This window comes from Nicrophorus vespilloides, unplaced genomic scaffold (assembly GCF_001412225.1).
Source record: "Nicrophorus vespilloides isolate i.1.1-1 unplaced genomic scaffold, Nicve_v1.0, whole genome shotgun sequence".
In the NCBI taxonomy this organism is placed as follows: Eukaryota; Metazoa; Arthropoda; class Insecta; order Coleoptera; family Silphidae; genus Nicrophorus; species Nicrophorus vespilloides.
The window spans coordinates 218,515-233,338 of record NW_017099143.1 but is presented as its reverse complement, the minus strand read 5'-3'; the positions used below and the strand labels follow the sequence as shown (position 1 = coordinate 233,338).

The 14,824-nt window shown below is 34.3% G+C and overlaps 5 protein-coding genes across 7 annotated transcripts in view; 3 read left to right on the top strand and 2 right to left on the bottom strand.

Annotated features, from left to right (window-relative positions):
• The window catches only part of LOC108564091 (low-density lipoprotein receptor-related protein 2), an 87,122-nt gene extending 83,160 nt beyond the window's left edge, over positions 1-3,962 (top strand). For all 3 annotated transcript variants that reach the window (XM_017922999.1, XM_017922998.1, XM_017923000.1), the window contains 4 exons: positions 31-2,408; positions 2,466-2,877; positions 2,941-3,173; positions 3,241-3,962. In XM_017922999.1, coding sequence (XP_017778488.1) covers positions 31-2,408; positions 2,466-2,877; positions 2,941-3,173; positions 3,241-3,431 — 3,214 coding nt within the window. In that variant the 3' untranslated portion in view covers positions 3,432-3,962. The remainder of the gene's footprint in view (positions 1-30; positions 2,409-2,465; positions 2,878-2,940; positions 3,174-3,240) is intronic.
• Positions 3,963-5,247: 1,285 nt separating this feature from the next.
• On the bottom strand, positions 5,248-8,579 carry LOC108564098 (poly [ADP-ribose] polymerase). Its single transcript, XM_017923016.1, has 5 exons — positions 8,153-8,579; positions 7,949-8,097; positions 7,704-7,891; positions 5,567-7,649; positions 5,248-5,504 (listed from the first exon to the last, which is right to left on the bottom strand). Exons 1-5 carry the CDS (start codon positions 8,400-8,402, stop codon positions 5,253-5,255), a joined length of 2,922 nt encoding a protein of 973 aa, XP_017778505.1. The 5' UTR covers positions 8,403-8,579; the 3' UTR covers positions 5,248-5,252.
• A 103-nt stretch (positions 8,580-8,682) lies between these two features.
• LOC108564100 (baculoviral IAP repeat-containing protein 5) lies at positions 8,683-9,333 on the top strand. The gene is made up of 3 exons (XM_017923019.1): positions 8,683-8,795; positions 8,847-8,951; positions 9,008-9,333. Exons 1-3 carry the CDS (start codon positions 8,793-8,795, stop codon positions 9,314-9,316), a joined length of 417 nt encoding a protein of 138 aa, XP_017778508.1. The 5' UTR covers positions 8,683-8,792; the 3' UTR covers positions 9,317-9,333.
• An 18-nt stretch (positions 9,334-9,351) lies between these two features.
• On the bottom strand, positions 9,352-10,430 carry LOC108564099 (exosome complex component RRP42). The gene is made up of 4 exons (XM_017923018.1): positions 10,335-10,430; positions 10,078-10,274; positions 9,680-10,025; positions 9,352-9,632 (listed from the first exon to the last, which is right to left on the bottom strand). Exons 1-4 carry the CDS (start codon positions 10,380-10,382, stop codon positions 9,369-9,371), a joined length of 855 nt encoding a protein of 284 aa, XP_017778507.1. The 5' UTR covers positions 10,383-10,430; the 3' UTR covers positions 9,352-9,368.
• Positions 10,431-11,369: 939 nt separating this feature from the next.
• LOC108564088 (cilia- and flagella-associated protein 52) lies at positions 11,370-14,610 on the top strand. Its single transcript, XM_017922995.1, has 6 exons — positions 11,370-11,445; positions 11,515-11,714; positions 12,213-12,762; positions 12,970-13,121; positions 13,368-13,543; positions 13,599-14,610. The coding sequence occupies exons 1-6, from the start codon at positions 11,370-11,372 to the stop codon at positions 14,608-14,610; spliced, it is 2,166 nt and encodes a 721-aa protein (XP_017778484.1).
• Positions 14,611-14,824: the final 214 nt, after the last annotated feature.

Genomic DNA, 14,824 nt, shown 5'->3' with positions numbered 1-14,824 from the left:
TTTCATAAATTAACTCCATATAATTTACAGATGTGATGGTGAAAAAGACTGTAAGGATGGCTCCGACGAACCATCAACTTGCCCACCAAGACAATGTCGCGCCGGCACCTTCCAATGCAAGAACGGAAATTGTACACCATCAGCAACAATTTGCGACGGAACTAATGATTGCGGAGACGGATCCGATGAACAGAACTGTAATTTGCCTTGTCCTGTATTGGAATTCAAATGCAAGACGAACGGCCGTTGTATATTGGATAGTTGGAAATGTGATGGCGACGCCGATTGCAAAGATGGTTCAGATGAAGATCCGCAAATTTGCAGCAACAGGAAATGCGATAAGGACACAGAATTCCAATGTAGAAATGGCAAATGCATTCCCAAATTGTGGATGTGCGATTTTGATAATGACTGCGGAGATGATTCTGATGAACCAGCATACATGTGCCGACAGAAGAATTGTACAACCGGATGGCAACGTTGTCCAGGCAAATCCAATTACAGATGCATTCCTAAATGGCTTTTCTGTGATGGTAAAGATGATTGCAGAGATGGATCCGATGAATTGGCTCAGAACTGCCCATCTTGCAATGTTGAGACAGACTTTAAATGCGCTAATAACAGATGCGTTCCTAAACAGTGGACTTGCGATTTTGCTGATGATTGCGGGGATGGAAGTGATGAAACCGATGCCCTTTGCAAAGGAAACTATAGGGAATGTTCTGAATCTGAATTCCGTTGTAATAATGGAAAATGTATTTCAACACGCTGGAGATGTGACCACGAGGATGATTGCGGTGACAACTCTGATGAGATCGGTTGCAGCGGATTCCAATGCAAAAACGGAACCTTCCAATGCGCTTCTGGTCATTGCATAGCATCGTACTTTAGGTGTGATGGTGACCGAGATTGCAGAGATATGTCCGATGAGATGAACTGCCCACCAAGATACCCAGGAGGCAGATACTGCCCTGAGTCTAGATTCCAGTGTGACAATAGATTGTGCATCAGTCAAGCGGATCTTTGCGATGGTGCTGATGATTGTGGCGATGCATCCGATGAGACTCCGGCTCTATGCACAAACTTTAACTGTGATGCACTGAGAAGATTCCAATGCGCAAACCACAGATGCGTACCACGATACCAGCTTTGCGACGGAATCGACAATTGTGGTGACGGTTCCGATGAAAATAATATGACGATGTGTGCTACAAAAATAAAGCCTTGCAATTCCTTTAGTCAATACCAATGTGCAAATAAGAAATGTATAGATAGAATTCAAGTCTGCGATTTTGCCGATGACTGCGGTGACAGATCTGATGAATTAGGCTGCCACCATAATAATACTTGTTCGTTCAACAATAGAGGTGGATGTGAACATTCATGTATGAACCTCACCAATGACGGTGGTTACATTTGTAATTGCAATTCTGGTTATATTATTTCCAAAGAGAATCCGAAGAAATGTTTGGATGTTGATGAATGCGCGACCGGTGCACACCACTGCTCGCAACTTTGTACTAATTTGAATGGAACCTACAGTTGCGCCTGCCACGACGGTTTCAAATTATCTGATGGGCAATCCGGTGTTTGCAAAGCTGAAGAGAATGAAATCACCTTGCTTTTTGCAAATGGACCAGAAATTAGAGCATACACTTTGAAAGAAAGGGAGGAAATCGACGTTATTAGTGAAGAGAAGCGCATTGAAGCTTTAGATTATAACCCACTGTCTAAGATTATCTTCTGGGCCGATAGCTACGACAAAACAATAAAACGATCGTACATGGTTAATGCTTTGAATGGACAAGTGAAAACTGGTTTCGCTCAAGATTTAGAAATGAAAGGTAATTCGAAACCAACTGCAGTAGCCGTTGATTGGATCGGTGATAATTTATACTGGACGGAAATCGATCGAGCTGGTTCTAAACCTAAAGGTAAGGTGCTGGTTGCCAAAACTGACGGCAGATATCGCAGATCTGTAGTAAACGTTGGTTTGGAAAGTCCAACATCGCTGGTCGTCGATCCGCAATTGGGACGTATGTTCTGGACAGATGGTGGCTCGGCTCCAAAGATTGAAGTGTCTTGGATGGATGGCTCCAAACGAAGACCATTAATTACTGAAAACATAAGACATCCAACCGGTTTAGCTGTCGATTACACGATGGATCACACCTTGTACTGGGTAGACACTAAATTGAATACAATTGAAACTATGAAATACGATGGAACTAACAGGAAGACAATAATTAAAGGAGAAAACTTGAAACACCCTATTTCCTTGGACGTCTTCGAATCCAGCTTATTCTGGGTGGCAAAAGACACTGGTGAACTTTTGCGGCAAGACAAATTTGGAAGAGGCGTTGCAGTCGTCATACAACGCGATCTGGTTAATCCGTCAGGCGTCAAAGGTATAGTAATACCGAAATTGATTTTTATCTAAATATTTATTGTTTTTTTTTTTTCAGTTTATCATGATTTGCGTTACAACACCTCGATTAAGAATCCATGCGGTTCTGTTGAATGTTCTCACTTGTGTTTGCTCGTTCCAAATGGTTACAGGTGCCTTTGTCCTGATTCGCCATCATTGATTCCTCACCGCGGAAAAGCCGAAATCATCTGCGATGCCGGAAGCGAAAAACCTAGGTCGCTTCCCAAAATATGTACATGCCTAAACGGTGGCCTGTGCAGAGAAAAAGAAGACAAATTGGTCTGCGAGTGTCAAGAGAACTTCCTCGGCGAATTCTGTGAAATTCACACTGCTCACAGCAGAACTCCGAGTGGATCAAATACCGCAACCATTCTCATCCCTATCTTTGTAATTTTACTTGTGATCGGTGCGGCTACCGGCGTATGGTTCTACTTAAGGAAGAGGCCATTGTAAGTACCCACACATCATGAATATTAAATATATTTATGTTAATGATTATTACTTTATTATAGTGGAAAGGGCTCTGGTTTGGGCAGTTTATCCAGTAGCCAAACAGTATCATTCCGGCAAGGCACGAACGTTGAATTCGGACCAAACACATTCAACAGCAACGGGACCGGAGGTGTTGAACCTTTGGATGTGGCTTACAGTTTAGATCCAATTAATAACAAGAATCGAGATTTCCATAATCCGATGTACGATGCTGTCCAAAATAATCCCGATGCAACTGGCAATGGAAGTTCAGGTAATCATTATTAATATATTTATGCATAGAATCTTAGTACTATATGTTATATTTCTTATATTTTCAGCATTATATGAAGTTCCTGTTGATGTAGCCAAATCGAAAAGTGATACGTTTACAGAACCCCCGAGTGCGATACTTGCACCCTCCAGTGTAATACATAGGTCATCACCGCAGATCAACATCAGACACCGCGAACTGGATCCATCGGCTGACACTGGCAAGGACACTCAAAAATTAGTGGAAGAAGACTGCTGATATAAACCTAAACTATCATTAAGCTATTTATACTGGTTAGTACTAACATATATTAAAAAGTGATTGAATTTATTATTATTATTAATTATAAAACAATATTATTAATGAAACAGAGATTACACACTCTCTATGTCTACTACTTCTGTCTATTCCTTACTCTACTTTTTTTTCTCTATATATCTATGTTGTGTTTAATACGAATGAAAAAGTTTTATTGAATATTTTGTATTATTTATTAGTTTTAATGACGACGAATGTAAAAAAAAGATTAGTTTTTATATAAATATATGATATTGTTATTGACTTATTTTCGAAATGTTTGTGGTGATGTATCAAAATTTTGTTTCGTTCGTGTAATTTGGGGAATTCTATTTTCTTGTTATAATTTAAGTGCACAATTGTCGATATCATCGATAACTTCGGCTCTTCAAATATGAAGTATCAACATTATATCAGAGGTATTTTTGTACACACGACAAACCGCAAGGTAGAAGTTGAATCGGATATTGAGAAAAGTGCCATTAAAAAAAACAAAAATAAAATACACTACTAAAAAAGAGTAAAATTTACTTCACACTTGATTGATTCAATTTAGCAAAACCCAAATTCTTCCAATATATGTGTAAGATTATGTAAATATATAAACTAGATAGAGTGTAATATATATGTTTATTATTACTATTACTAGAGAGATTAACATTGAGATACAACAAAAACAGAAATATATTTAGAAATTTATGATCAATCAATATACAAGATACCCACAAGAATGGAAAGGCAGCTTGAATTAGGAAAGGAAACGAACATTCCATTAACTTAAGAACGTTGATCATTTTATTTAATTTAATATACATTATTTAGATTATGTTTTTCATTATGTTTGCAATATATGTGTATGTGTTTCTATATTTTTTATTGATTATATCAAGACCGTCCATTGTAATTAAAACTCTGTTTTTATTTTGTTCTTTATTTCTTGCGTTATTTCTATTATTATTTTATATTCTTTTTTGGGAATAATAAAAAGGAATTTTATGCTGACAAAATTTCAACGGCATTGTTGTTAATTGTTTAATGTTTTATTATTTATGTATGTTAATTGATTGATTGTTTATCAGCTGCTATTGAAATTCTCTCATATCAACAAATAAAATTATACTCACTTTTTTATTACGAGTATTTGCTTTTCTAACTTCTCCGATAAATGTACTTTTATTAAAAAAAGAAGATAACAATGAAATCTATTACCACTCTTTACAGAAGCTTTCATAGTATTATAATCCTGGGATCAAACTTTGTTTTATTGTAATTATATTGGTTTGTTTATATTTGTTAGTTTTCTTTAACCTAATCCGATTTTTTCTAATTATAATTTCAGTTTCATGAGAAATTTCAAATAATTCAGACGCCTAACATTTTGCAATTAGTAATAAAATTAGAACTGATAATTACCAAATATAAAGAAAAACAGTAAAGGTATACAAACATTGTTTAATGAAAACTAGTTTTTTATTTCATAAAAAAATGTGTATTTTCTTTTCTAAACCACAAGTTATTAGAAATATTATATAAGTAATTTCGATTATCTATTGGAATTGAATAAACAAAAGGAATTAAGAAAAACAGAAGTTAGCCAAAATATTGAAACGTGTATTTATAAATAAGCAACTACAAAACGTTAAGAACAAGAAACTCAAAGAAAAAAAATACAACTATATCAACATAACTTTTATAATTCTATTTTAAACATAATAGTAACACTATACAAAAATAATTCAAAATGGTATAGTTTTTATGTGATTAAAATATGCAATAGTAGAATTAAAATTTATATTTGAAATTCAACTGCAGCAAGTACTTAACATTTACTTGAGCAATATCATATACAATATATTCATTATAAAGCAAATCGCTCTTAAGCTTAGTATCGTTGACAGCTTTACCCAAGGGCACATCAACATCCCCAAGTTTTATTTTCTCCTTTTCGTCAGGATAAGTACTACCAACACCCTTGCAACTGTGTTTGCCCGTCGGTAATTTCTGGATATAATCGGCTTTCGACCGTTCGTACATCTAAAATATAATTACAAGATTAATAATGTAAAATAAAAATGATATGTATCGAAATGACTTACATTTCCCAATGCTACATCACATAACAATAAGAGACCGGTTGGATTCTTAGCCATAGTACAACAATAGTTCGCAGACTTCGAAACCATGTCTGCAAAGTAAATACCTTTACCGAACATGTAGCCGGTAGTTGGTGCGTTGGGTGGAGCAATACGTAATCCTTGTTTAAGGATACCCGCAAAATTTGTAACTCGAGAACCGTGCCATAGGAGCTGCCTATTGTGCATCTTCTTGAATGGCTTAAATCTTTTTTCTTCTCCGCTCCGCTTAACCGTAAATATTTCAATGATTTCTAATTCATAGGTGTTGTGAGTGGAAGCATGCGTATTTTTAACATACTTCTCGATGGTCTTAAACTCTTTACTATCACGAGCTAGCACGCCAATTTCTGTATTCAATTCTGCATAATGGCCATCAATACCAGAACCAGAAGACTTCATTAAATTATATGCAAATTCCACCTCCATCAAATTCTCAATCATTTCGGTTTTCTGTCGTATCTGTTCCTCATTTTCAATGATAGGTAATTCCTTGATACCAAACGAGTGCGGTACATATGTATAAAATCTGTTTGAAGCATCTATTAACTTCGTCTTTGAACCTTTGTTCTCTATCAATTGTTGCAGCTCCGATAAAACGTCAAAGGCTTTCTTCATTTGATTTACACTCAATTTACCTAGAGGCATTTTATCGGTATCCAATTCAAATTCCAACATCAAATCTTTCATTATTTTTACGTTAAATATTAATTGCATCAACTTCTGGACAGGCCCTGGTAATTTAGATTCTATTGTATTTGTTATATCCAATTTATTATCTTCATCGTCGTAATCCACTTCAATTGGATACATGCGTCCTGGCACCTTCGTAAACTCATGTCTGTACTCCCATTCATTGCCAGTCTTTTCTTCATATAAAGTTTCAAAGGCTTGGATGGCATCATGCAATGACGACTGTGGCTCAACCTTATTACCCCCAATGTTTGTTCCTGTGCGACCCCATGACCTAAACAGCCAATATTCATTTCGATTGTCAGCTTCCAAAACTTGCAACTTATAGTAACTGTTTTTATTTTTCTGTATGTCAGTTAATCCTAATATAACTGTGTATTTATCATTGCCATCTTGGTAGACATGCGATTTGTGGTCCAGTTTAGATTCAGGATCAACAGCAGTACCACCTTTCAACTTCAATTTAACCGTGCTAGGGCCAGATTTTGCATACATACTTTTAGATTTTGATTTATAACTAACAGAAGGTTCTGCTGGTAATCTTGCAGTGGGATCTGATCCCCAATCACAGATACTTTTGTTTAAAATTAATTCTGGAATACGGCCTCTGTATTCTTTGGCCTTTTTAACGAAATCCGAAGATACTACTTGAATATCTGCATCTTTGATACTACTCATTCGTGATCCCATTTTCTCTACCTGATCTGAAGTTGAAATAACAGCCATTATTTTCTCACTAATTTTAGTTACAACACTTCCGCCGAGATTCATGATTTCCTTTTTTAACGCATCTTTATTTTTCTTTACTTCAAGAATAAACTGCATGTCATAGAGGGGTGGCACTTCACGTTGAATTTTAGGTTTATCATCTTCTTCATCATCTTTCTTAACGACTTTCGCTGTAGGAGTAACTTTTTTAAAGATGCGATGCTTAACAGAAGAACTGTACTTCTGCAGAAAAGAATATTTTTCTGCCAATTTATCTGGCACCAAGAACTTCTCACGATTTGGCCGTTCAGCAAATCCATTACATTTTGCCCACTCTGTTGCATCTCCTTGACAATAATATCCATCTTTATTGAAAACTAATTGACCTTCTCTGCAATCAGGGCATGGTCGTAATGTACCAAAAGTCATGACATCTGCTAATCTATTCAATATCTCTGCTTCACCAGGTGGTATAACTTGAGTATTTGCTTCTAATAAAAGTTGCAACTCAGATTTCTTCAATGTCTTCAAGTTATCCTTGTACATGTACATTTTCTTATTTTGCTTAATCAACTCTTTGTCCAGTGGATCCTCCTCATCTTTTTTAACTTTTTTAATGTCTGATCCATTCTCCTGTTTAATTGCTCTAAAATAAAATAATTGAATGGATTTAGAAATTAATATTTGTAATGTAACTAACGGAATTTCTTTGATAACTTCATCTTGGTCAGACTTCTTCATTGATTTGAAACCAGGCAATTTATCACCACATTCAAAATATCCAAGTTCAGACCTTAATTTTGCAAAGCAAGTCAGGTGATGCCACATATCTTGACCATTATATTTTTTTGCAGCTTCAGATTCAAAATCCTTTTTGGAGATTCTTACCTACATAAATGAACATTCATTATTTTTATTACGTTTATTTAGTTGCAGAAAACTTACTTCATCTTTCATTATTTTCTGTTGACAACCTCTACACATGGCTCGGCTAGATTTGGAATATTCCAATGTGAAATCTTTAAGTGCACCATTATCTGAAGCAGCCCGTTTTTTACCTTTACCAGCTGGCACAATAATTGAACCCATATTTTCTAGAATATTATAAACCTATATTATATAATTAATTTGTACATTGGTTATACATACTGATTTTGTCCTTAATTTTTTCCTGATCTTCCCATCGTATTTCCTCAAAGTTTTCAATATCATCAACAATCTTAGGTCTCTGACTGCCAAAAAAGCTGTCAAAGTGATACCATTGTGGTGTTCTCCCATCAAACTTTGAAGATTGAACCATGGCAGCTAGTCTTAGAGCTTCTTTCTGAATAGAAGACTTACAACTACGACATGATGCTCTACTGCTTTTAGCATATTCTGCTCTATACGGAAAATCCATTTTCCGTACTTAAATGCACTCAAAATCTATACTATAGTAAACCGCACAATAGATTAATATTAAAAAACCGCTAACACTTCACCGGTAATGATGACATATACCGGTGCCCAAAAAAACATCAACGAACCACTTAACCCAAACCCCAAACCCAAGTGCCCGAGTGCTGCCAAAGAATAAAGAGACGGCGGACGGCGGTAGTAGTAAGATACAAATTGAGCGGGAAAAATTAACGGTAATCCCAAACCTAGAGACATTTCAGTTTTCAACAGTTGCAAGATTGGTTTTTGAAAAGTTGATTGTGAACGATTGTAACCAATTGTAACCGTCATTTACTTTTTATTTAGTTTGTTTAATTTGTTCATTAAAGTGTTGACCAGTGTTGACTTTATAATGGTATTTTAACTATATATTGTTCTGGAATCATAATAATATTTTATTTTTTAGACGGCTGATCTTAAATATCATCTGACTATGTTTTATGAAGAGGAAAGGTTAAAAACATTCAAAAAATGGATTTTTAAAGATGATGAAGTATGTAATGCAGCAAAGGTAGTAATTTTAAAAATATTCTTTATTACATAAAGTACAGTAACAAATATTTATAGATGGCAGAAGCTGGCTTCTACTTTATTGGTCAAAAAGATGAACCAGATGTTGTGAAATGTTTTCTGTGCAATAAAACTTTGGATGGGTGGGAAGCGCAGGATGATCCGTGGGATGAGCATTATAAACATTCAAAGAATTGTACATTTGCAAGCATGAAGCAGCCAGAGTTTGCATTGACTTTAGACCAGTTTCTCAAAATTAGATTTGAACAATACACTCAATACTTGAAGCTGTGGAACAACAACTTGAACAAGCACAGAGAAGAGGAACTGCAAGAATTGCGCAAGGTGATAGATGGGCTGTTATAGGAAGAAATTAATTAAAATTTATTTATTGTAAAAAATAGGCTTTTGTATAATTTTATTTTAAGAAGCCAACATCTGTAGAATTATCATTTATTTGCTTCAATGTGTTTATTAAGGTAGAATCTAATCTTTGAGCCACTGTTTGACCCAATTTTAAACTTTCTAATAGTGTCATTGGATGCAAGGATCCTCCTCCTGTTTGCAATATAGTGCTGAAATTTGATTTAGAAACTGCCACCACAACAGAACCTCCAGAACAATGTTCTTCAGCAGTCGTTGGATCAACAATACATTGGTCACCAATTTTACAAACTGTAACCTAAAATGAGCATTTTTATATATTTCAAATAAAGTTCTTAAAATTACCATTATTGGAGCGCCAGTTACATCCAACCTTTCACAATCAAATAATTCATCCGATACTTCCATATCTACTTTGTTGCCATCAACAACAACAGACTTTACTAATGGGATTCTTGTATCCCATAATGCAGCTTTTACTGCCAAAGAAACTGCATCATATAAGTTTCCTCCACATTCTAATAATAATATATCAACATACAGTTTCCAGCATTTTGATCCTTTCAGAATACACAATTTTCCAGCATCAAAAGCTGTACTTGATTTATATGCAGATGATAAACAATTTGATATCTCAGTTGCTAAATTATCTCCACCTCTTCCTTCAAAGTCTGGTGTAGCATTAGCTGAACTGAAATAGAATTTCAATAAATATAGTAAGGAATGGAAAATAATCTACATACCAATCAACAAAAAATTCAATTTTTCCTAATTTTGGTTGCTCTAATGTTGGTGAATCAATTTCTAATTTGACTGAAACCAGTACATCAGTATTTGCTAATCGAAGTCTTGCAGAACCAAATGATGGAGCAACAATGTTTGTTTCCAATTCCATTGGACGATAATCACCTCTTTGCCTGCCATCAATTCGAAAATTTTCCTTAAAACCATGAATAAAATAATTAAAATAATGAATGATTAAATAATTATTAATACTTACTTCGACACTATGTAAAATAAATGTTTTTTCCGCTTCGCAAAGAGCCATTTCGAATGTACTATAAACAATCAAGAGATAACCTCAATTTTAAATGTGTTTTGGGACAAGGCACTTCAGTAAATACAATTGCCTATATCTAATATATAATACTCGTATCAACTGGTATAAACGTATCTTTGTAAGATTTATATTATATTTTCTATTGCTATTGTGGTTATTCTATTTTAATAACAGTAATTAAATTATAAAATCAAAGTATAAACAAATGTTGATAAGTACCTATTTGTGTGCCCTAGTTAGCATAAACAAAAATATTTAATTAAAAATACAGAACATTAAAAAGACTTAATTAAATAAAATGTACATATATATATAGAAATATCTATTAAAACTATAGATATTATCATGAATATTATTTCTATATATGTTTATTACTATTATTTGTTACACACTTACGCCATTGTTTTGAATTAATATTAAGCCATGTCTTCATAAATTATGTATATATAATTAAAGTATAATTTAAATATATGTGTTATAAGCAAGTGTATAATTAGTTTAATTATGTATTTTGTTTCATGCAGAAAACTCTTTCCACGAAGTTATATATAGAGGGAAACTGAAAAAAAAACAAAAACATAAATGCAAATTCCCTGTTGAATAATGATTAATCCTGTTATTCATAGTGTGTTCATTGGATGGTTAAAATTAAAAAACTGAATAAGTGTACACATATAAAAGTAGATTGGTCAAAATTCAACTCTGCCTAGGCAATATATAGAATGCTGGAAGTACATAAGCTAACATATATGCACATTGTGCACACAGGATCAAAAATATTGACAATATTTAAATTATGGTGAATAACACTTCTTGTAAATAATGATATGTCGTAATCATTCACAAAGCGGTACGATGGTTCTTGTTACCATGGTTGCTATGCGCCATTTTTAAACAAGTTTTTGGAGTCGTCATTTCAGCTAATACAATTTTTGTACATATTTATTGCAATTTTATATACATAATACTGCAGTTATGGAAGCTGAGTGCCCTGCAGAACTAGATGGATCCGTATCATTGCTGCAGTTGCACGCTAGTGTCGGATTCGATGGCAAGTTCTTAGTTTTGGAATTCCTTGTTTCTTATTAATATACTATTTTTAATTAAATTCCTTTATCAGGAAATACTATAAGGGGTCTTCAGATACATCCGGATGGAATTCATTTAATTTATCCGATGGGCAATAAAGTGACGATAAAGAATACTAATACCAATGAGCAATTTTTCCTCGCCGGTCACACGAACACGATATCAGCTATAGATGTTTCGAGAAGTGGGAAATATGTTGCATCCGGGCAAATCAATCACATAGGATTCAAAGTAAGACGATTTTAAATTATGTATTTTACAATATTGACACCTTGACGTACAATGTGTCACAGACGTCTAAAATTTATTTTAGAATTTATAATGTATTATGTGGTAAAAACAATAACTAGTAAAATTGTTAAGAAAAATAATATTCTTTTAACGAAAATGTAGCCAGTAGTTAAAGTGAAAGTTCTGAAGTTATATTAAAAACATTGCTCGTAAACGAGTAAAACCTTTATCCACAAGTGATAAAACAAATTCGTCAGAAAGTATGGAAGAATCTTACGATTAACGCATTAGTTTTCTAAAAAAAATAGAGTAAAATTAAACATTTTTTATGTCCTCTATCCAATAGATATGAAGCAAATAATGTCTTTAGTATTTCTTGTATTATTTACTAATAAAACAATTCAATGCTAAAGAAACTGTACAAAATCATCTTACTTTTTTTTGGTTACATAACTTATATTTTATTCGTATGTCAATGGGATAATTATGTGGTTTCAGGCATCAGTCATATTATGGGATTTCTATAAACACGTGGCTTTGATTAAACACGAAGGGCATAAGGTTCGAGTTGAAGCGGTAGCTTTTTCTAGACGAGATGAGTATTTGTTGTCACTTGGTGGAAGGGATTGTGGTTCGGTCGTTGTTTGGGATATTAATAAGAACAAATTAATCTGCGGGGCAGAGGCCACCAAAGGATCGCAGGGGGATGCAACTGTCCTGTACACTATGAACTGTCGAGGACCTTGTTTTATGACCGCCGGCGAGGGAAACCTGATGGTTTGGAAAATTGATGCGGAAGCAAGGAGCGTCATCGGGATCGATGTGAGCCTCTCGAAATTGAAAAGGAAGGTCCTTTGCATGGACGTCAATGATAGGGACGAGATTTGTTTGTGCGGAACAAGTACGGGCGACATGCTGAAATTGAGACTGAATTTCCATCACGACGTGGAGATCTTGGAGCCTGTCAAAAGGCCGATGATGGTTGGATGCTTTACAAAAATCAGCAAGAAGAAATTACAGCCTGGAACTGTTGAATTATATAGCATGGGTATGCATCCTTCCTAATTCAATTAATAGCATTATAAAAAAAACTGTTAATATTAGATACAAAATTAATAAATAAGCAATCTCATAATTATCACGAAAACTATAAGATAAATTATAAAATAACTGTGAAACTCATTCCTTCAAGTTCTAAATGTTCACCTGTTGAATATTTAACCTTTTTTAATATATAATTCTACTGATATTACAGGAATCCGTTCGATTATATTAATGAACACAGGAGAGATCATCATCGGTGCCGGTGACGGAACAATCGATGTAGTTTTAGAAGAACCTCCAAAGATTGATAAAAGAATCACAAGTATAGCATTTAAATTACCTTCGAATCCAGCTTTGAAAGTGGTAAGCAAACCTTATTATTTGCATTAGAATACGAATTGGCGTTTTTAACGTCAATATATAACAAGAGAAAATACAGAAAAATCAACACTTTAAAGTATTGATTATTATATTTGTATATATTTATCAAATACCTGATTAGCGCTTCTCGTATATTTTTTATTACCTTTAAAAGTTACCTGGTAAATATTGTTTGCTGACTTATAGGTTCCATATTAATATGTATTTTATAATTTGTCGATTTCACAGATAAAAACAACAAATGTTAAGCACGCCGTCACAACATTGGTGTTAAAAGACAAAGGAACTTGTATTTTAGCAGGTACATTGAATTGTGAGGTGTTCTCCATTGATATGAAAACATTCGAGACTAAACTTATCATTACCTGTCACACTTCAACAATCTTCGATACGGCATTCCCTTAGTAAGCTTTAAAAATTACTATAATCCTGTTTAGTTACTATCATTTTGGATTTCAGTAAATTCTCTGACATTTTTGCTACTGCGAGTAAAGATAGCGTACGCTTATGGAGTATGAAAACAATGGACGAGTTATTAAGGATAATGGTTCCAAATTTTAGCTGTTCAAAAGTGGTATTTGCTCATGACGGACGTTCCATCTTGACGGCGTGGAATGATGGTGTGATCAGAGCATTTACTCCGCTCACAGGAAGATTGATTTACGCAATTCTGAACGCCCATAATAAAGGAGTTTCGGCCATGGATATATCCCATAATGGTAAATTTATAATAAGCGGTGGGTGCGAAGGCCAAGTACGTATTTGGGATATTAAGCCTACAAGCCAAAATTTGGTTTGTACGTTAAAGGAGCACACCGGTCCGGTGTCTGCGATTCATATAAACCGAACCGATGATGAAGCTGTAAGTGCAAGCACTGATGGCACGTGCATAATTTGGGATATTCTACGACAAATTCGAAAGCAAATACTTTTTGAGAACACTCTCTTTATGACGGTTCACTATTATCCGTCCAGCGTGCAAATTTTGACTGGTGGTTCCGATAGGAAACTATGTTATTGGGAAGTATTAGATGGAAGTCTAGTCAGAGAAATAGAGGGCTCCACTTCGGGATCCATAAATTCCTTGGATATATCTGCAGACGGTCAATTTTTCGTAACGGGTGCAAATGATCAAATTGTAAAGATGTGGAAATATCAAGAAGGAATAACCACGCATATAGGATTGGGGCATTGCTCTGTAATAACGGCAGTTTGTATTAGTCCCGATTGTAATTATGTGATAACAACTGGGGGAGCCGGCGAAATTTTCGTGTGGAAGATCCCCGAATCTTTAAAAGAAAAACCGTCCGTCGTGAACGAAGTCAATGATCACGACTTAAATGCCGGGGGAGATGCTAACGTAGGCAATAGCAAAGAAGAAAATATACAACATTTGGAGTCAAGCAGATCTGATGCAAGTGGCAGTAAGAAAGGAAAAAAATGCTGTAGACCTTGCAGACCGTGTAATTAATACATCTGATACCATTCCAATGTTTAAAAACAAAACTAAATAAACTATAAAAATCTGCTTCTTTTGTATTTATTATTTCAATATAATTATAAGTTTATTTGTGAATTTGATAAAGTATATAAAAATAATGACCGTATATATTATTATTTTAACAGATGTAGATCAAAATGCTATAAACTAAGACCATTCTACAAACCTACCTTAATATATGTTT

Bases quoted from the DNA above. Each gene is read 5' to 3' on its own strand.
- LOC108564098 (XM_017923016.1), bottom strand. From the start codon at position 8,402: ATGGATTTTCCGTATAGAGCAGAATATGCTAAAAGCAGTAGAGCATCA. The intron at 7,892-7,948 runs GTAAGTTTTCTG...TCATTTATGTAG, and splicing joins AGAAAATAATGAAAGATGAA to GTAAGAATCTCCAAAAAGGA. The intron at 7,650-7,703 runs GTTAGTTACATT...ATTTTATTTTAG, and splicing joins GAAGTTATCAAAGAAATTCC to AGCAATTAAACAGGAGAATG.
- LOC108564100 (XM_017923019.1), top strand. The intron at 8,952-9,007 runs GTAGTAATTTTA...AAATATTTATAG, and splicing joins AAGTATGTAATGCAGCAAAG to ATGGCAGAAGCTGGCTTCTA.
- LOC108564099 (XM_017923018.1), bottom strand. From the start codon at position 10,382: ATGGCTCTTTGCGAAGCGGAAAAAACATTTATTTTACATAGTGTCGAA. The intron at 10,275-10,334 runs GTAAGTATTAAT...CATGGTTTTAAG, and splicing joins TTATTTTACATAGTGTCGAA to GAAAATTTTCGAATTGATGG. The intron at 9,633-9,679 runs GTAATTTTAAGA...TGCTCATTTTAG, and splicing joins TAACTGGCGCTCCAATAATG to GTTACAGTTTGTAAAATTGG.
- LOC108564088 (XM_017922995.1), top strand. From the start codon at position 11,370: ATGGAAGCTGAGTGCCCTGCAGAACTAGATGGATCCGTATCATTGCTG. The intron at 11,446-11,514 runs GCAAGTTCTTAG...TTCCTTTATCAG, and splicing joins CGCTAGTGTCGGATTCGATG to GAAATACTATAAGGGGTCTT. The intron at 13,122-13,367 runs GTAAGCAAACCT...TCGATTTCACAG, and splicing joins CGAATCCAGCTTTGAAAGTG to ATAAAAACAACAAATGTTAA.